General features: G+C 41.0%; 1 protein-coding gene across 1 annotated transcript in view; it reads right to left on the bottom strand.

Moving 5' to 3' along the window:
- The window catches only part of lrmda (leucine rich melanocyte differentiation associated), a 203,044-nt gene that overhangs the window by 15,502 nt on the left and 165,347 nt on the right, over positions 1 to 22,195 (bottom strand). Inside the window, exon 6 of the mRNA XM_041050327.1 lies at positions 9,528 to 9,612. Coding sequence (XP_040906261.1) covers positions 9,528 to 9,612 — 85 coding nt within the window. The remainder of the gene's footprint in view (positions 1 to 9,527; positions 9,613 to 22,195) is intronic.

Below are 22,195 nucleotides of genomic sequence, written 5' to 3'. Positions count from 1 at the left end.
CTGGTTGAACTGGAATGTTGATGCCAATACAAGCCATAAAAGACCCGCTACTTCCTGTAACCGAGGCTCCCCTTTATATTTTAAGAGAGATAAAATGCATGTCAGTTCGACAAAATAGCCCTGACACTCATATCCAGTTGACCTTATGGACTTTACGGCAGGGCAGGACAAGCTGACCCACAAAATTTGCGACACAGTCTGTGTTTGGCTCAGCTTGGACACTGTTCATTCACTTGGGCAGTGAATCTGCAGTAAATAGATGCTCAGATCCATAGCATTGGAATCCCAGCATACGTATGGGATAATGGCCCTCTCTCCTCTTTACAAGCAGCAAATCCAAACGAGGCTTTCACACAGCCTGATGCAATGAATAATCTAAATGGCACTTAATGTGAGCTATGCTGATACTCTGACAATAGTTTGTGTTCAGACATCACAGCTTAGTGTCTCCCAATTGTATATTGATGCCGAGGCAGTTGACAATAAATCACTGGATTCACCAGTGAGTGAGAAAACTGTTAAGACAATGGCCCAATGGAGCTTACCGTAATTGACAGATGGGTTCAGCTCTTTCCACCACAATAGCTTTGGGGCATTTCGGGTACCTGGGAATGAGTGTGAGTCAGTGTTTATGTGTGTGTGTGTGTGTGTGTATATATGATGTTTCAGGGCCCACAATACTCTGGAGTAACAGTGCCTGCAGTCATGCCCACTTTGAATGTTTGCAATACACACGACATGTTCACATATTAGTAAATATGCCCACATTGTAGTAATTTAGTAAGATCTGCAGATTTGCGTTGGTACCTTGAAAAAAAAAAAAAACTTCTGTCAAACTCACGTGAGAATGTTTATAGAGCTTATCGCAAGAGGGTGAAGCAATATGAAAAAAAAATCCAGCCCTGGGAATACTGCAACAATGCTAAAAAAGAAGCAAGGAAACATGAGCAGTCATCAAACAGGTTTTAAAACCTCCAGGTTACCCAAACTTATCTGGAGGAAAAACTGTCAGTAAAAGCTGAACCACAGTGCCTGTAGTAAACATCCATTGCAGTTCACAGACCGACTTCCTTGTTCAGCATTGACTTACAATACTTGGCTGTATTTTCCTGTACAATGATGATAATGATACAATGACCAACATTTTGGGAAATTTCAGTTTTATCCTAAATTCCATCCATCTGACTAAATTGTAGGCTCGTTTACATCTGATTGCCTAACTGCTCATGATGTCTGTTCTGTTGTGTCAGTATTCCTCTATACCAGAAATTTCTTTGGTGAGTACAGTCTTAGTACAACCTGTAGAAATGTTGACCAAAACTACAAAAAAACAAAACCCCGAGTGAATGTAAGTTAAATTCTAATCCAGGATCTGGAGTTGCTTATTTTTTCCAAGACAGATACGTGCTGTCATTGCTACGAAGATCGTTCAAAGTAAAGTGTGAAGATATCTTCTCATACAAAACATTAATAGGTGTCTGAGATAACTCTATGTAAAGACAGTAGTACCTTATTATGTCACCATCACAGCTTTGGCACATGAATCTTCTGTCTGTGGATTTGTGATGAGTTTCTATAAACTGTGGAAAGGTAGTTGTTTCAGTGTGTCATTGCCACATGGAGCCTGTCCTCTAATGAGACTCTGGATTCCACTTTATGTTGCTGAGTAAATTATCACTATTGGCCTCTTTTCTCACTGCATATTAGCGATTCTATGCCATGTATAGCTCTGTTACGATCATGCCTGACAGAAAGGTTTAGTGATGTAGCACAGCTGTTAAGCCGTGCAGCATGTGTTGTCACCCAGCATGATAAACTAGCCACCGAGTGAAGTGGAGTCTAATTTGTTGGAGCCATTAAGCAGGCTAGCATTAAGGCATGTTTTCATCTTGAATGATTACTGTGTGAGATCAGTCACCCTAAGAATTACGATCTACAGTCTGCTCAAAATATAATTTATTAAAAACACCCTGATTAAGATATATGATCCAACATAAAACAACAAGACAAATGTATTTAACAAGTACTGTATCTAATTCTGTTAACTTGCTGTATCATACAATCTAAAATATGAGACATTTTGTATCTCTGTGTAAACATCTTTGACAATACACAATAATTACAAAGTTACAAGGACTTATTGTGGTCTGATCCTGTCCCCTTTAGCATGACAAGTTGTCCAGCATCTGCCAGCACGTTAGTAGCTATTCATCAGAATGAAGGGTAGCAAGCCCCCTCACACAGACAGACTCTGCCTGCCCACCAAGCAATTTGTTTCAAGGGGTACTGACACAGAAGAAAATGTGTGGACCCAACATTCATCCTGTTGTAAAAATATCCAAAACCATCTGGCAGCAAACCACTATCCTAAATTACTATGATGGACTCCCACCTTTGGAAACCATGAAGGCTACAGAAACCTGCTCCAACTTCTGACTGAAAGTACAACCGGAAAGTACAGACCGCATCTCAGTTGTCCCCCGAACCGCAACTACAAATCATGGTTGAAAATGAATAACAGTGTAGCTGCATTAGCAATATCAGAGCTGATTCTAGCAATAAGGCCTATCCGCTTTGGGTGATTTATGGTCTGCTACTTTCCTGAGAATGACCAGTGCAACTGGGAAGTAGACCAAGGTCCAGAGCACCAACGGTATGTTTTTCCAAGAGGGCTGGGCCTGCTTGGCAGAAACTCATGTCCTTGTCTATTGGCCTGACACGTTTGGAGAAACAGCCAACATATTGCTTAAAACTTACGTCTGTTTGTGCCGAAGCAAGTTTTAATGGGTGAGTCCAGTTGGGTTTGTATTGTCATAAATAACAAAGGTTTGTCTGCAGTGGTCACGGACAGTAAAGATTTAGGAGGCTACATATTTCTCTGCTGCTGAGAAAAGTGGTCCAAAGTTTGTAATCATCATATTTCAGTGGTGATGGATGGAGGAGTTCAAAAGTATGATCGTAAGCTTTCAGGCTCAGTGTTCTGTGTTTTTTGAGTATTTATTATTTCACATTAGTTTGCACCATGACTTTAGATTAATTACGTTCAGATAGAAAATGTCTCATTTGATCTGTGAACTCTTTGTGGCATCCAAACTGAAATTGCCTGGATCACTTCAGTCAAAACAACTACAGCATGTTTAACTTGACTATGGAATGTTCCTTATTAAGGCAAAGTATCACCGAAGGATATCTACTTTCATACCAGTAGTCAGAGGAACTATAAAACAAATATCTTGGAATATAGTTCAGAAGCTGACAGTGCTATCTCTCTACTTTTTTGCTGTATATGTCCAATATCACTTTAAGAACTCAAGACAATCAGGAGACTCTTTCAGCTACATCAAACAGCAAGGTAAAAACAATAGTGTCACTGACATTTCCCCAAACCTAGCACAAACAGAATTATTCACACACTGTGAGAGGGGTGCCATCTGATAACGGAGAGATAATGACACTTGGTGGAAGGCAGCTTTCTCAAAGCAGTTTAGAGGTGGCATGTCAGGGTTTGGCAGTTAAGCCTGTCATGGAAGTTGAGGAGGTTATCCTGGCATTTTAATCTAGCCTGCTTCTGAAGGAGAAAACGTGGAGGTGATTTCCAAGGCTAGCAATAACATGGACAGGCCTGCCTCCAAAAATGAGCTCTCATCACTTTGGATGTGGACAGTGCAGGGTTATGTGAAGCCATGCTGAAGGATTGCAGGCCCAGTTTGCCTCGTCCCTTCTCCCCTCATCCATCTCCATAGGCCGGCTTTAATGGATATCCATGTTGCTGAGCCAATCCACTCCAGGGAGGAATAATATCACATCATCTGACTCAGATAAAGGAAATAGAGCCTGTCCTCGTACACGGGGAGTATATACCACTGTGATGAGCAGCAGGAGCTACCTCACCAAAGAATAGATCGATGTAAATGTGAGTGAATTTTCAGGTCTTTGTTCATTCAATACAAGTGTGGGTTAGAGAAATGTATTATGGAATAGGCAGCAATTAGTGTCCTCACACACATCCCATATACAGGTGTGTGCGCTGTCATGTGCCCACACACAGGAACAGCATAACACTTTATCATATATATATACATAATATTGAGCTAGAGTTTATTGTTTTTTTTTTTATTACTTTATGTATGTTATTTTTTCCAAAATAAGCCAAATGATTCAACTGTGTATTTTATAACAAAGTGGTTACCCAGCGGCTAAGAAAATACCTAAAACAGTACATATTCAGAACAGTACAGTATTGCAGCGGTGGAAAAGGTATTTAGGTCATTTAGTTTAATAAAGCTAGTAATATAATAGTGTAAAACTACTTGATGGTAAGTTAAGGTCCTGCATTCAGTTTTGTACTTAAGTGAAAGTCAGCAAAATGTATTTAAAATATCAAAAGTAAAAGTACTTACTGTGCAGAATGGCACCATTCAGAGTGTTATCTTACTGGAATATTATTACTGATGTCATCTGAATTCTGTCAAATTCTGGGTAGTTTTATATACTTGTAGAAAATAAATATATACTGGGCAGTTCAATCCAAGATCAGTGTGAATTGTAAGTGTAAGTATAAAGTCACAGAAAATGGGAATATTCAAGCAAAGTGCAGGTACTGTACCTCAAATACTGGACTTGAGTAAATGTACTTGGTTATTTTCCACCTCTGCAGTACTGTGATTTATTTCCAGGAAAAATGTCTAAGTAGCGACTCTTGGAGTCTGAAGTCTGTGTGTTAATGCAAACAAATAAGACTATTTTTTGAGGTTTTAATTTTTGTGGCTGTATTGTGATTTACAGGACGATATTAGAGATGGCAGCAAGGCACCCGGTCATTAGAGACCAATCTTAGACACCTCATCAGCTAACAAATTGGCAAACACTGCAAAGAAATAAAACCTTCATGCAGTGACAAGTGCTTGGGAAACGTTTTTATGAACTCAGTACCGGGAAGAAAGCCATGTCTTTACTTTGTCAATTCACCTCGTAGAGCTTTGTGCGGAGGCTCACTCAACACAAGCTCGTGGTGTATAGCTGGCAGGGAGATGTGTATATATCATTCTCTAGGACAATATTTCATCATCATTTCTCAATGCTGAACGCATGCATTGTCTGTGGTTTGGTTTATTACAAAAGTTTACGGCAGCTCTGCAGAGGGCACTCTGGACAAGGAGGAGGAAAAGCTTACACTTTGCTCTTTTCATATGCTTCATTTTAGTTGTGCCGGGGCCAGTGCAAGCCTTTGTGTTTAAGAGTGATGTTTATCGGGGGACAGATCCTGCTGGTATAATCATTACGAGGCTGAGTGAAATGTCTTGCAAAGCACGTACATGTGTCTGATGGGAAACGTCAAAGGTGCTCTGTCTTTTCTCACCGAGTTCCAGAGAGGACATTTCCATGCTCATGGAACATGCCAAGGCAGTCCAAAGCAGAATGGGAAGATTATCAACAGAAAGATGAGAGTTTTCATTCTAGCTACAGACTGACATCAAACAGAACTGAGGTATCACTCAAGATAAGCACGGAAAACAACCCGGGAGCGAAGAAACAGATGTCTGAGGTAATGTAGCAATTAATTTACCAAAGAAATCCGTAACCAACAACACATGTTCACTTGAAATAACAGGACTTCATGAAAAAGTTAATATTCATATTCACAACAACATGCAATCATAAATAATATAATCAGCTCTGGCTATTATACAACCGACAATAAACAGACACTGGGGAACTGTATATCTGTTTTGACGCATTAACATTTTTTCAGCCATCAAACTCACTTTTAGTTTTACTAAGTGCATTGTGCAAAGAACATTAAGTCATCAGTCAAACCAACAACCTTCCCCTTCATAATGACAACAGCTAAGTTTCAACACTTGCAGTTTAGTCATCCATTAGTCATGTATCCCATCCAGATGTCTGGTGGAGGAGAGGAGGGGAGGAGGAGATAGCAGCAGGTGTAGATCTCTCTGAGCCCAGCTGAGCTCTAAAAGGCAGTGCTTAGCACCCACAGCTCCGTCATCTGGCCTCTCCCCTGTCTCCACCAGCCTCTCGACAGCCCATTCCTCATCATTTACCCCTTTTTGGCAAAGCCCAGAGCCCTTCTAATGGGCCGCTCTGAATGCTTCCAGATGTTTGTTTATTTGTTGTGCAGCAACTGTAAAACAGTTTACTCTTAGTTTGGATCTGTTCCCATTGCTCCATTTTTTGGGGGGCTGAGGGAGCTTGTGGGAGTGTAGCAGGAGTTGCAGAGCAGATCACCCCGACAAGTAATGAAAGCGAACCAAACAAATGTGAGGCGCCCCATGGGTGTCGTCAGAAAGGAGGTTGTTTTTTTCTTTCTTTCTTTTTTTGCTTTGAAGGCAGCTTTCCTCCTGGGATTTTAATAACAGTTGTGCACCATTTAAGATACATACATACAAAGTAGCTGGAAGCAGGCCCAGAACAACAACATTAAAAGGGCCCTGGGCTCATACTGTAAGGCAGATTTCAGGCATTCTTCCTTGTCTGTTTACTCTGCTTGTACAAAGATATCCCTTTCATTTACTGCTGTCACTGCTGAGGGATGGCCTACTCAAATTTAATCTGATACCTGTTACTAGTGCCTGGCATATTTATTGAAATATACGGAGCAAATGAAAGGTATTTCATTAAGCTCTCGTCTGTGCACATAGATATATCAATCAAGTCTGAAGCATCTTTTTTTTTTTTTTTTTTTTACATACTTCTGAACTACAGTTATAATTAGATCTATGAAATAAACTTGTGAATCTCACTTCAAAATGTGTCATCCTAAGAAAGTGACAAGTTGGTAATAAATAACCCAGCACACTATTTTGCATGCTAAAATGATAAGTCGTCATGGTAAGGCACAACAACGCAATATGTATTGTAATATTGGCTGTGCCTTAATAGTACGATATAGGCCGATCTTCATGAAGACACACAGTACTTTAGGCCCAGACTCCATTCTGGACTGTTAGATTTAGAGTTGAGTTGACAGTTGGACCAGCACTGAGACTTAGAGCCAAGGTGACAGTAGTGGAGGATCCTCAGGCCCCTCTGCCAGACTATATACTCCACTCCACTCTGTGTCACGCCTTTACCAAGGCACATTGGAGCCCCCACCATCCTCCTTCACTTTGTCTTTGTCTAGCTCTCTCTTTTTTTTAAGTCTCATCTACTTTCAGTGTTTAATGATGGTCCTCTTACTGTCTATTCTTCTCTCCTTTATCTTTTCCTCTAGTCTATCTATCTGTTGTCAGATCTGGTCCAGGGAATCTTGATTTAGATTTCACAACCACAACAGCACATCTCTCCGCTTTCCTCCCTTCCCTCCCTCCTGCTCTTGTTTTGCTTTGTCTCCTCCAGGTTGACTCCTCCACCAACCAAGACAGAAGCTTATCCTGGAGTTCTGTCCTTGGTTTCCACCCTTCTCTCCCTGGGCAGTGACCTGCCAGCGCTACCCTCCTATGGGAGCTCCTAGCTGCTGTAATTACCTCTGGCACCCAGGCTCTGGGGCTTCCACACAGGTGACATGTTGGAGAGGGTGGGTGCAGAGGGCTGAAAGGAGGAAAGGGAGGTTCTTTCTGTGCAGCTGACAAGGCTATGTCAGAACTGCTGCTGATCTGCCTGCTACTGCAGGAGTCAGGATAAAACTATACAGCCTCCCTTGTACCCAGATTAAAAAAAGGCTGTCATTAACCCTTAAAACAACTATTGTGCCTTTTGTTTGAGTGCGGTTTCTCAAAACTATAGCACAACATAAAAGCAGTTCTCTACAGTACAGCAAAAACAAGCAGTTGTGATTACAAAAACACGATATATAGTATCACCAAAGCACTTCCCTTTTACAGCAGATGTTGAACAAAACGTGTTGTGAATTGTTTAAATTTACCGTGCATATCGAAAAGGGAGTGTTGAACTGAACTACACAAAATCATGCAGCATTGTTTCACCCCTTTTGTTTATATCCTGAATTTAACTCAGTAAACACTCAGTTGTTTGGAATTACTGTCTGAAAAATTTTGTTTGTCGCAGCAAAGCTTTGCCACAGCTTTGTTCTCTGTGAATGAGGAGTTACTGTGACCGTCTCCCACACATAAAGAAAACTCAAGTATGTTTAAGAAGTGTAAATAAAAGAAAAAAAAATAACAAAGAGCGGGGGTAGGGGCTGGATGCAGGGACATGAAGAGGACGTGAAGGGCGAAGATGAGGGCTGTGTTATCTAAGACTGCAGCGCTGCTTCATAAAAATAACAAATGGAGACTGTCACTGCAGCTCAGATCTTAGAGGGAGGGGAAAATATTTCATGTGTCAGATCCCCTCACCTTTAAATGGACTGTTCTTAGCCAGGTCTGATTTTGACAAAGCACGGGGCTCTTCCTGTCCTTATATCCGGTGAGAGCTGCCACCGTCCAGGCTTTTGTGACATAGATCTGTCCTTGGCACTATACATGGAGGTCTGCGGGCTGCGGGTCTACACTACTGGATATACAGTGGAGTTGCTCACTGTTGACCGGTTGTACTACCACAGTGGTGGTCTGCTCATCTGACCCAAGTGTTTTGCATTGTGAAGACAGTAATGAATGTCTCAGGCATAAGAACTGAAATGGGGGGGGGGGGGGGGGGGGGGGGCATTATTTATTTCAGGGCTGACCCTGAGAAAAGTGGGGCTTATTGTGAAAAGCCTGACTCCAGATAAACTGTCAGTATATAGTTTATCTGGATATAGTGTAAACTATGGTGTAAAGTAAAATCTAATTACTCTATAAACTGAACATTCAAGACATTACAACAGAGTCGAGATGTCAAACAATTTAAAATAAAAAAATATTATTTTGCAATATAGTATGTTAAAATACTACCCTTCAGTAATATGTGAAATTTGATTACCTCTTTTGTGTGAGAAATAATCTTTGATAGCATTTTTAATGCAAATTTATTTTTTGAGATAAGATATATTTTGGTAGTCAAAAGGACACAAAAAGTATGTTACTAATACTTCAGCTGAGAATTTGCAACGAACGTGGTAGGTGGCCTTCACAATTAATTTAGAACTGTTGTATCTTTTTAATGAATGTGATGAATTCTTCCTAGAGTGCAGTGTTTGATGTTAAGAAGTTGCTACACAATTACATCAACTGACTACACTGGGTCAATATGAGGCCTAATCAATGTCTAGTATCAACAGATCAAGGATGCTTCATCTTGTATATGTACTGTGCGCTCCCACGCATACGTTCAGGATCAGAGTTAACCTAGATTACTCAGATTTATTCCCACTATCAACACATCACACAGATGCGATCAGTAAGAATAGATAACATAACTTCAATTCAGACACAAGTTCAATAGATTCTCACTCTCTGCAGAGGTTAGGGTTATGACTTAACATATTTACATAATCCATGGGCCTTGGTTTTCAATAATACACTGCACTGCTTCTTGTTTATTTTGAAGAATGTCTGTTCAGATATATATATACGAACCTCCTGACTGAAAAAGGTTATTAAGTCCAGAGGCCTTTCTATTTTCCTTACCCTTGTGGTTCTTGGCATCTCTGGACCCTCGGGGTAGAGGAGTGTAGGGCAGTGGGTGACCCTCAGATCCAGCCTCATTATGTGTCTAGGAGAGACGAGACATACAAATAGAATGAATGTTGGTGGAAAAAAAGATTTGACAAGTTTTAAAATGACAAATATCCGTGTAGCTGACTGTCAGTGTCATAAATCCTTCGGGATTGGTGCAGGAAATGTTGGAAACGCTGCTCCTGTTTTATGACATAATTTGGCAGGTCATGTTTTATTTCTTCTCATGTGTCAGTCCTGGCTTTGATGATATGATCTACTACCTGGTTAGGGAGGAAAGGTCTTAACCTTCACTCAGCCATGACCTCCTGCAGTGGTCAACAAAAGGGTAGACGTCATTCATTCTTAACAACCAAACGTAGTGCGGCATTGCCAGGGCAGTCTGACAAGTGGAACGAAATGACCTCTCTACACTGGTTTTAAGAGAGGAAATTCAATTTGCATTTTAAATACAACAGCCTTTGTTTAACTGGCTATCCAATTTAATGTCACATAATTAAAATGTGAGGTAAATATGTGCATAGATTCCTGGCTGTGCAACTATTGTAAGCTACGGATAATAAGCAAAGTCTGAGGTTCTGGTTAAACAAATGTGACAAATGTTGCTTTGAGACAAAGAGAAACTAGAGGCCCTGAATCTCGGAGCATGTTCCCAAACAGGTCAAGAGTTTCTTGTGTTGTTGTTCTTTTATGCACTTTCAAGGTCCAAAACATCCTCTTCCTTCCCTTAGCCTTTTAGCTAGCAGAACAGGCAGTTTATCATGACACAGCGATATCTGATGCCTTTGCAGAAATACTTTCCTTTCCTGCAGGAAGGAATTCACTGGGCCTTTAATCATAGCAAGAGACTGAACTGACAAATACATATTAGAGATGGTTTGGAGCTGCATTTTTCCCACTTTTATTGTTGTTCCTCTACATGCTCATGCATAACCTTGAGAAATGGCATGGTCTGCACTGTTAAATGGAACCATATTCTTCATGGGCAAAGAGAGCACGGTGAATTGAAAACGATCACATAATATGCTTTCAGATAGAATCTCTGAAAGGCATTAAGGTCTGGCCAGCATGTGTCTCATATTACACCAAAGAGAAAAATAGCAAAATAAGCCTATTTTGAGACCTTGCTACATATATGCTGGAGGACCATGCTTTTGAAAGAAACATCTTGGAATAGAAATATTGTTTTGACAGCAGACTTGCTGCTCTCAACCTCTGGAGTGGCTGAAACCTGTTAAAAATATCACAGATCACTCCCTGCTTGTAAGCTGTACCTGTATGGAATATGTAACACAAGAAGTAAAATAACCCAAAATGAGAACATACTGTACTCAGTAAAACTGCCACCTCCCATTTGAAGAAAAACAATCAGGTATTCATACCTGCAGTTGTTATTATTATTATTTTTTTTTTTTACTGCAGCATCTGCAAAATGGCTACTGGAATGAGCAAATGACAGATCCTGAACCAAAATTATCACCACTCATCCTCTAATTTGCATTTTGCCATTTGCTTTTGAGGATTTAATTGATATTGGCTGTCATAACGAACACACAAGGAGTCAGTCTAGGACAATTATTATGAGCTGACAGAGCAACTCAGGCATTAAAGAAGGAATTGTGAACCCCCTCTCTATTTGATCTACCTCCACGCTCTTCTGAGCCACCACAGAGTTGTGCTCCTGCTTGCCTCATTTCCTGGCCTGCTTGAAAGATCACAAGCCTGGGTCTCTTCAGGCCTGCTTGGCCCTCAAAGGCCCCTTCTAATCCTGCTGCTTGCCCACAATTAATCTTCCTAGTTGCCACATTATTAACACCACCACCCACAGACTATGTTGGAGGAGAAGAAGGAAAGGGAGGACTGCTGGGGTTAGCTTGATACTGGATAGATCCTTGGGCTGCCTGCACACCCTGGTTTTGGTCCTATGGGACATCATTCACCTTGTGTTCAGTATCACCACCCACCCAGTCCTCATGCAATGCATGATACCACCACTTCACCTCCTCCGTATCATGCCCAGTGATCAAACACCCAACCCATTCACCATCTGTGGTTGTCACTTTGTGTCCTATCCAGCACAACCGTTTTACCCCACCCACCGAGCATCAGTCAGCTGGCTTCCCCGCGTCCTGATCCTCCCTATTTTCAATCCACATCTGCACTCTTTCACTTTAGTCAATGACCCGTCCAGAGGAAGAGAGAGCAGCAATGCTTATGATGAGAAAGCATGTGGAACAAATGAAGGAGAACATTAGATCATTCCTTTTGTACTTGCTTTAAGAAGACTAATGGAATGACGACTTTTATTATTGTAATTCTCTATAGAAACAATCAAAATCCAGAGGGGTGAAGCGAGTCTAGGACTGGTGCTTACAGACTGGCCATAGCAGCAGTCATCACTTTCAAAACATTACAACCACTAATATATGCATGACAGATGTACGCATGGTGTTGACATTTATGCTGTGAATTCTTAGAATAATCGTTTAACTACTAGATAAAAACTAGATAATACATTGTTGGGGATGTTGAATAGAAACATGACATTTTATAATGACTCCTGGGAGCTTGTAGGGCCTCAAATAATAAACAAAAAAACCAAACAGCTCCTTCCTTTTGTGTCTTTATTGCAGAATATAGAAGTCTTTATATGTACTCAGCACAGTGTTTGTTCATACAAAGTTCAGCTCTACAAGTCTACAACAACAAAAAACGAAAGAAAAAAGTAGTGATCGTCTCATGATGTCCTCACATATCACATCCCTTTCATGTTTACAAAACAAGCACTTCATCTATGCGCCTACTCTTTATTCCCCCTTTTTCTATATCTTTTCTTTCTCTCTGTGTCCCTCTCTTGTTTGCTTTAGTTGTACCTACACTGAACAGAGGGAGGTGCTGCTGTGTCGTCTATTTAAGATGCTCCTGGACCCCCTGTTTCCTCTCTCCCTCTCTCTCAGTCTCTCTGCTGTCCAGATTAGTCTGCTCATCAAGCTGAGCATTGTTTTAATTTGCTGGGCCCGGGGCATATGCTGAGTGTTCACATCATTATTGTCTCTGTGCAATGTGAGTTATCACCACAGCTTATGATAATGCGGCACAAATTTACAGGCTGGGGAGCACCATGGATTCTGTGATAATAAAGGGTGGACAGAGGGGAGTGGAAAAAAGAGAGAGAGAGAGAAATGAAGAAAGTGTGTGTGTGTGTGTGTGTGTGTGTGTGTGTGTGTGTGTGTGTGTGTGTGTGTATACGTCTGTGAAAGGGAGACAGAAAAATGGGTGGTGGCAGAGAGAGGAAGCTCTGTTGGATGTCATTATGAAAGATGATTCCCGTACAGGATAATACATCAAACCAGTGCTGTCTGTCTTCTCCTTTTCTGTGTTGTTATGCGAATAAATGCTGATAAACCCAGAGGCAATAGTGATTATTACTTCCAACATATCACCATGAGAGAGGGGAGCAGGAAGAGAGAGATAGGGGAGGGAGGGAAAGACAAGAAAAGTAAAACACAAAGAGAGCCACATGGAGCACATAACCACCTCCACAGTGGGGTTCCTGAAAATGTGAGATACCAAAAAGTAAGTCGGGAAAGGTTGACGCATATCTAGGTGTTTTTCAGAAGCAACTGCAACAAAGTTTACAAAGTTTTGCAAGCTTGGCTGTAGCTTGATGGGTGTTATATTACAGTACATTACGCTGACTGATCTAGAAAGATTTCACTAGAATGTGATTATGATGTTGGGTGCCAAAGCATATAAACTATTTTGGACCATGTTATCCACACTGCTGCCTGGCTCTGAGGTCTCAGCCCTTACCAGCTCATCCTGACACAGCTGGTTCCTGCCTTGCCTCACCTCACCTCCCTCCTTAAGACTGACCAGCAATACAATCTAATTACAGCCGCGCTACAGAGGGAGACCAGTGTAAACACCAGCCCTTTTTATCTCCTTATACATCTGGACAAGTAGACAAAGTGCTAAAAGGAAATAAATGTGGCCTGACAGCCACATCAAAGAGTTCAGCCAGAGGCTTACTGCTACTTAGGGCACAGGAATGTTGTTGCTAAGCATCAGCCCGCAACCTATCAGGGTGCAAAGAGGGTCCTGTCCTGCCTTAGAGAGGGAAAAGGGGAAAAGAGAGAAACGAAGAGAAGAGAGAGGGAGGAAGGGCGAGGGGAGGGGGGCTGACATTGAGGGGAAGCTAGGGACTCAAGGAGATTTTTGTAGCTTAAAGCAATTGTTGGAAGAAACAAGCCTTCTGTTTTGTTTTCTCTTGACACCATTTCTGCTTTTTGTGCTTGCAAAAGACATGTATAAAAATGTCTTTTGATATGTTTTCTCTTTGGGTCTATATCAAAATATTTCTTTTGTGTCTGTGCATGGAACTTTTTTCACGTCTTGTCTCTGTAAACTGGTGCTGCTTTCTGATCATGTTAGAGATCAGAGGAGACACAACTTGTGAACTTATTTGAGTCAACATTTAATGCTGGCATGACACGTTTATTTCTTCACTAGATAGAATTTTTTATGATTCATGTCTCATACGTCTGAAGTTAGGGGTTACGAACAATACAACACTTTTAGAAATCAGCAATGAAAAACAAATAAGCAGTACCAGCTTGCAGCGTCTTACAGCATGTAATGGCAATGATGAAATGCTCACTAACTCACTACCAGAGATTGAATCCCCCCTAATTTATATGCACACACAAGACTTTCGTGCATAATTCAGAGTGTTTTCAAACAGAAGCTTAATATAATGGTGTACTACTACACAAAATATTATATGTGGATATTATTATATAGCAAGAAAAACTAGGTTTTTTGAGGTAAAATCGTTTGAATGCATAGTTTGCAAGCAACAATCACAAGTGGCATAGTGAAAGGTACGACAGTGGTATATTAATTTAAATCTTTTCTTTTTCTTTTATGTCTGACCTTAATGATAGTGGATAAGGGGAGCATAGAAAGGATTCTAATGTGTTTTAAATCGCTGTAGTGTGCATGAAAAGTATTAACTCTGTTTTCTTAGGTAATGGCAAAGGGAAGAACGTTTGATGTAATGGTGCCTGCACTTGTGGGTAGTACAGCAGTCTTTTGCTCAGCAGGAAGACTGCTGAGCGTGTGTTTAATGATTTACCAGTTCTACTCCAATGAACTTGCTCTGAGTAAATGTATCATATGATCACTGATCACAAGAGCAACTGTTCTGATGTTTCGCTCGGGGCACGAGGCACACGGAGCGAACCAGCAACAGTGAACACCACCGTTTTGTGTACAGCTAAGCGTCAGAAAGGCAAAGGTTGAGTGCTGCTGGACGTTAATCATCCGTAGCGATGACTCATAGATGGTAATAAGGCTGTGTTTGTTTTTAGGTTGAAATTTAAAAAGTCATTCGACCTTTTCTTTGAGTGTCTTGCAGAGTAAGTGTAGGTGATTTAAAGCGGAAATGTAAGCCTACATTACAGGTACACAGTACAATTAGCTTGAGGCTATTTCTTATTTTGGAGTATGACCTTTCCATGGGTACTGATTCTAAAGCCGCAAAGTTACAAAGACAAAAAAAAAAAAAAAAGTTGTATATCATAGTTGATGATTAAATGTCTCATTCAAACACAAAACATAACTGATTGTTTTACATATTTTCATAAGTACACACAATTTATTTTATCTATAAAACAGGAGAAAAAAGGAAACTACCTGTGACAAAAATCATTTTTTGTGTTTTGCCTTATTTCACTGGTGTGAAAAGAAATATTTTCATCTTTGCTTTAACCCAAACTACGCAAAGACACACACACACGCAAAACCCCAGCAACTCAAGAGTGTGACATATCATGAGGTTTTCTGTTCCGATTAAGGGCTGTAGCTAACGTCAGGGCTGTTTTCTAGAGTGTAGGATGTTTAATAATTGAAGACTCTGGGAGCGGGCCTGTCACACCAGCTTGTCTAGAATGTTTCCTATGCAATTAGACGCCGAGAGACATTTGAAGAGGACTCACAAAAAGAGCCACAAAAAGTGACATGTGAACTTAAAGGAAATTAGCTCTTCACACGAGTGAAATGTGAAGGTTACTTAGCAATGCTTAACTCAGACTGCGGCTGTGTGAAGTGTGTGTTTGACTCAGCCTCGCTATGAAGACTGCGATTTTCTTTACTTTGAGCCAGCTTCAGTCAGTAAGATCACAGAGGGAATGAAAACTAATTTTGACTCAAGGCATACGGGAAGAAAAAAAGACGAAAAAAAAACTGAGATGTGTCGAAATAATGAGATCTCTTGATGTTTTCTGGGAAGATATGGGATGATGCAGACAGATGCACAACTCACATCTTCACCCAAGGACACAGACACACACACCCATGGAACATTTAACCACAACTTCAAAACACACAAATTTGCATGTGTGCATGTACTCACATTAAAAAGTGCACACATATCTTCTCATATTATTTGAATGCAAGAAACACTAATGCACATGTACTTACATGCTCACTTACATTCATGCACAAACAAACTGATTAGTTGATTAGCACAGATGCAGACTTGTATGATGTAAATACACCACAACTTCAGTGGTCTAAATTTAAGGACTCTGACCTTTAACTCAATACAAAATGATCAGAGGTATGAAATAAAAAAAAAATAAAAATAAAAAAATACTAATTGTACTTATCAGTTTCTGTTTTTTATACCTTTTTTAGCACATTAAATTCATTTTAATATAATAACCCATGTTATTTTGAATTTTGAACTGGTATTTAAATATATTTCAAGACAAATAAACAACAGTAAAAACAAACATAATAATGGTGATTAGACCATTGAAAATTAGATTCCTCTTTATTTTCATTTGAAAGTATTACATGACAACCGGTAAACACAGATGATTAATATGCTCCCTATCCATCTCTACTCGCCTCCAATCCCTGACAAGCCTTTCGAAAGAAATTTCCCCCCATCCACATCTCTGAGTTTCACGTCGCAATGATAACACTGTCATCTTCCACACCTATCATAAGTCACCGGCAAACGACCCAGATCCTCCGTCGCGAGACAGAACCCTCTGCGGGCCTGTAAGCTGTATCATTACACCATGTCATCTTTATGGCACGGAGCAAAGCCCAGCTCTCTAATTACACTCTGCCTACTTCATTTACCCAGACAGGGACAGAGCAGCAGGCAAACAATGCATTAAAAATGGAGTGCTTTCCCCTGTACTGTGGATGCCCGTGTTGTTCTGCTGGTGGCCGTCGTTGTACCCTGGTTGTTGTTGCTGTTGTTTCTCTAAAAGCTGTGGAGGAAAGATAGCAGAGGGCCCACGCCATGCGGTGCCTTCCTCTCCTTCCCTCCTTGACTTCCCCACCTCCTCTCTTCTTCAACCCTTCCCTCAGAAGGACTTATGAAGGTGAGTGGCTGTGTGACAAGCCAGGAATAAAAAAGATAAACCAGGGATAAAAATTAAATAAAAAGTAGCTGTCTTAAACAGTAATTGCACTTCTTTGCTGAGCATGCTTTCGGATATATAAACCTGATTTACTGTCGGCGTTGCTGCCACAAATCAGAGGGCCCTCTGAGAAACACTCGTGCTATGAAATTGTTTAATCTCATCAAGTTCTGCTTTCACAGCAGGCCATAAATCACATGGTCTTTGTTATCATAGACCTCCATGAGCGCCTCTGAGGCAGGCAATGGATCGTGGGTATATATAATCTTGACTGCGCAAACAGCAGGGTCTGAGCAGTCTGAAATACTTTCATATTAGCCGCGGTGCAGCTGGCGGAACACAAGCGCCCTGATGGATATCTCATTTCCTGCGCTCTGCATCTATTTCGAGCAAATTATTACTGCATAAATTTCTTGTCAACAGAAACGGCCAATTAATTAAGTTAAAAATGCACTCGTGATCACATTTACACACCAAACAGGAGAGCCGGGGCAATTTTCCACTAAGTGAATTTACCGCAGGGGTCACTGTAATGAATGATTTTAAACTTTGTCATAAAGTCGCAGACAGGCCAATATCTACACAGGAGCTGCCGTGCAGCCTAACCGACGACATATTTGCATAAAGTATATTTATGTGAAAATGCTAGAGGACGACAGCCGGGGCGAGGAAATAAAGTTTACAACTACAAAACAAAATGTCCACCAACCTCTGCCTCTTTAGTATTTCATCAAAGACATGAACGAAGGATTGGATAGAGATCATAGAAGCACCTTTGCCATTTAAGATACAAAATATACACATTTAACAGAGCTCCCAATCTGAATGAATTATTCATAATGTATGAGGTTGTGTATTTGTGGGGGTAGGGGGTTGGTGGTTGTTTATTCAGCTTGGGCCATTTATCAGACGGTGAGGATCCCACGGCCGGGATGAGCTCGGAGATTTATCTGTGTTTGGGCTCCAAAGCAGATAAATCAAGGGGTGTAATCATGCTCCGAGTGGCCCAGCTGTGACCCCGTAGTGAACTAATGACACAGGGATATCTAAGCCCCTTTTCCTGTTCCTGGGTTAGGCCCTTAGGTTAGTCCCCTGTCAGACAAGATGCTAAAGAAAGACACGGCTGCACAGAAAAATCAAGGGGAAACTTAAGGCTCCTTCGTGTCCCTTTGTCCTGTTTACACAACACCACCACGCAGCTTCACCCACTACTAAAAATAACAGTGTTGGAACAAAGCTAACAGCAGAAGGCTACTGTATAACAATGTTTGTTCAAACAATAGCAATGAGTATCGATTGCTAGTATACACATAGCAAGTTCACAAGCTGCTATTCACAACAGTCCGTGTAAAAGATACTGCTCTTTGGCTGAGGATGTCTCCCGTTCCCTCCCAGAGCAAAGGCTTTCTCCTGGACTGAGCCCGCTCTGATTTATCATGTCTTCTGCTAGCAGGCTGTCCGCTGATTAAGCCAGTGGAACTTTGTTTCACTCTCCTCACTCTTTAATCTGTCTCTCAGCGAGATAAATTAGCCAGTGCCATGCCAGCTCCGGCTCTCTTTACCTCCCTCCCTCCGTCTCTTCCTCTCTCTCTGCTTTTCGCTCTGTTTATCTTTTCTGTCTGTCACACATTGAGAAGAGAGCAGACACATCTGCTCCTACGCTGCTGCAGGAGATAGGGCTGGGCTACATCCCTGGTCAGATTTAGCTAAGAGTGTCTGTGACTGAGAACGAGAGAATGAGTGTGTTTTTCCTCTCTCTTTCTCCCCTTGACAACATTCTGTCAAACAATCTCCCTCTCCTTGGCTGGGCTTACACTCTTTGTTGTTAGCTAATAAATCAGAGAGTATTTATGATCTGCAATCCCTATTCTTAGCCTTTTAATGGCGACACGTTTGTGGGTGAATTAAAGCGGGGTTTTATTCACTAGGCTGTGGGCCAGAGTGAGGCCTGGGTGCCTCTGCCTGTGAATGTTTTCCCTTCTCCACTCTGGCCCGGTGGTAAATCACACTCATTGTCAGGCAGTGCTAAGTTAGTGTGCGTCATTGGGGAGAGCAGGAAGCACTGGGCATAATTCTGTCCATCAGCTTAATTTATTGTATCGGTAGCTTTGTAATCTCCGCCCCATAAATTACAGGGGCTGACAGACAAGAATTTGGTTTTAAAGGCGGTGTTCATCAGGATTTTGGCCAGCTATGGACCTCTATTTCTCTCTCAGCTTTCTAATCTCATATCCAGCCATGAAAGAAATTAAAACCTCTCAGTTCTCTAGCTATTTCCCATGCTATTTTTCCAATTATAACGCAGACATAATATTTTTGTCAGGTTATCATTTACATTAAAGATTATTAGGAATGCTTTTTAGAAAAAAAAAATCAAAAAAGACCATGAAAGACAGAGAGGAAAAAAAAGGACATGACCTTGCGCAGAGGTTTTATTTCAGGTGAAATATAAGGCCTAATACAAGGGCACTGCCGCAGCATCTGCTTTGCAGATAGTGCACTTGGCTCCCCTTCCATGCCAGTGAATATAAATCAGACGAGGCATCTCAATGCTAGGCCTGACTTCCAGAGGCCAACAAATCTTTAACATGAGATTAAGGCCTCAGTGGAGTCATCTATCTTTGGGTGATGGAGGAAAATATCAGAGCACTCTATGGGCAATATGGTTTCACTGAGTCAGGACTAATATGTACTAGAAATGTAGAGAATGCCATGTGTAATGGTCTAACAATTGATTATTCACCTACACTGTGAATTACTTTCTACAGTGGGGATGACTAGATGGTTAGAGACAGAAAAGGCTGCAAAATCAAAAACCATTAGCTAAGTATTTGGGGAATACAACCAGACATTAATAAAATTAAATAAAAAAGTCAGCAAAGAAAAATAATACATTTACTTCACAAAAAATGAGTGAATGATAATATTCTTAGAAATATACCCTCTTCTATTTTTGAAAGTAAGCAAGTAAGACAAAAAAAAGAAGAAAAAAAAAGAACCTGAACTCATATGACATGTGTTATGGGTATTTTCATTTAATTGTAGTAAATGTAAATGGTGTCAGCTGCTATGTGTCGACAACAAAGAAAGCAGACCAAAGCAAAGCTGCCAATTACCCTATAAAACATGCATATCTTCCAAAGCATGGGTCTCCTTTGTGGGTTTAACCTACCAAAGGCAACGGGCGGTTTACAAGATGCTCACTCAGTGGATACAATTGTGCTTAGCATAAAAGGGAACACAGACTGTGAAGACCTAACAATGAACCATATCTCCCTGTAGCCTTTTCAACACGCCGCATTTACATATCAAGCTACTAGCCTGATATGTAAACACATTCCATCAGATGCCGCCATCGTAGCCAGTGAGAGCCATTTCATTCCTCCTATAGCTCACACACTGTGTAGCATTAGACAAAGGGAAAGAGGCCTGAAAGAGACGTCTCATGTCATCACCCAAGAGAGATAATGGAATTGTTATACATCCTTTATCACAGACACTCTCACGGCATCTTGCTCTCTTTTTCACTCATTCTTTGTCTCAGTGCTCTTAAAGTCTCTCTATCGCTCTCCCTCTCTCACAGATTTGAACACACGCACACATACACACAGCACACGAGTAAAAATTCCAGCACACTTCAGTGCGATAGCTCCTCTTCTCTTTCAGGGTTTCATCTCAATAGCTTTTTATCTGAGCACTTCAATTTGCAAGCCTAGCTGGAAGGCAGCTCCTCCTGATATGTTAATTGCAGGGTACTTAAGCGCTAAAAGATTAACATAAAACCCTTTGGAAACAAGCTAATAGTTTATGATAATTCGTGCATGGCCTTTGTCTGTCTATCATTACATTGCCTCTAGCGGTAATTTTATCAAGGGGCTGTAAAATATCATTTAAACAAGTTCACTTTCAGATAATTAATAGTAGAAACTGTATTATTCAATTGAGCCACACTGGCACCATTAACAATATGGCAACTAAGCTATAATTAAAGTATTTTATTTTATTAACCTATTCATAATGTTGTGCAAATGATGACACAGAGACACAGAAAGGCTTTTTTCCTTGCCGAAGCACTGTCACCAGGGCAATTACAGGGACCTAGGGTTGTCTGCTCGGTTAGCCGAGCTGATTGAAGCTTTTCAATTAGCAGGTGGGTGCATGGCTAGCATGCCTGCCACACGGAGAGACGGCACACATGCAGGAGACCTGCACACCAGCATGAGGAATCTGCTGAGCTGTCAAATCGGAATTTGTGCTGTTTGCCAGGACCAAGAGATTTAGATTGAGACGAAGGTTTTAACCTGGATTTGAACCTGCGCTGGGTGAGATGAAAAGATTTGAGGAGAAGAGAGGGAAAAGATCACAGTGGAATGATACCACTAAGACTAGCATCTAGCAGGTCAGAGACTGAAATAATGCCACACCCTAGGCCTATCAGGGGACAGTGGGTATTTTAATAAAATAATAATAAAATAAATAATAACAAAAAATAAATCTACCATCACAACTATAAAGATTTTGAGCAGTCATTAGCTGAGTAGTAAAAAAAACAATCCAAAGCAGTGATTTCACACTCATCCCCATCAGAAATTTTTAGGCATGACTCTGTAGGATGTGTGTAACAGCTGATGTAGGCATTCTTGCACAATGCATGAACACTGGTGTGTGAATGTATATGTGTTTGATAGAGACACATTGGCCCCTTCACACACACGTATGCGTGTGCTCGAAACACACACACACTTTCTCTTTCAGACACACCATCCCTCTCATGAATAATACAAAAACTCCTTTCACCAAACAGCTCAAATAGCTATTCATTCATCTGCATACCTGGAGCCCTGCAAAATGATTGGCCCGCCATTAGCACTGGAAAAAAAAGGAGAGAAATGTTCCCCAAACAATTTGCTTCAAAATGAGACAGGAATGATTCTGTTCTTTTCAACGACAGAGACAGGCCCCTGTGCATAATGATGTTAGCGTAATGGGGTGACAGATAGACTGGGAGACCATGACATTAGCATGAGAAACGCACCAGTGAGCAGCCGCTCAACTGTGGTCTCAGAGGGCCCTCAGACATACACTATGAACATCGTTTGTCTCACAGCTCTACGAGCCTGACAAATGAAGACACACCACGTTTTATGCCAAGCAATATACCATTCCACTTTAGCAAAC

The sequence above is a fragment of the Toxotes jaculatrix genome, chromosome 11 (assembly GCF_017976425.1).
Source record: "Toxotes jaculatrix isolate fToxJac2 chromosome 11, fToxJac2.pri, whole genome shotgun sequence".
Lineage (NCBI taxonomy): Eukaryota > Metazoa > Chordata > Actinopteri > Toxotidae > Toxotes > Toxotes jaculatrix.
Note: the sequence above shows the minus strand (reverse complement) of the source record. Positions and strands in the feature narration are given on the sequence as shown.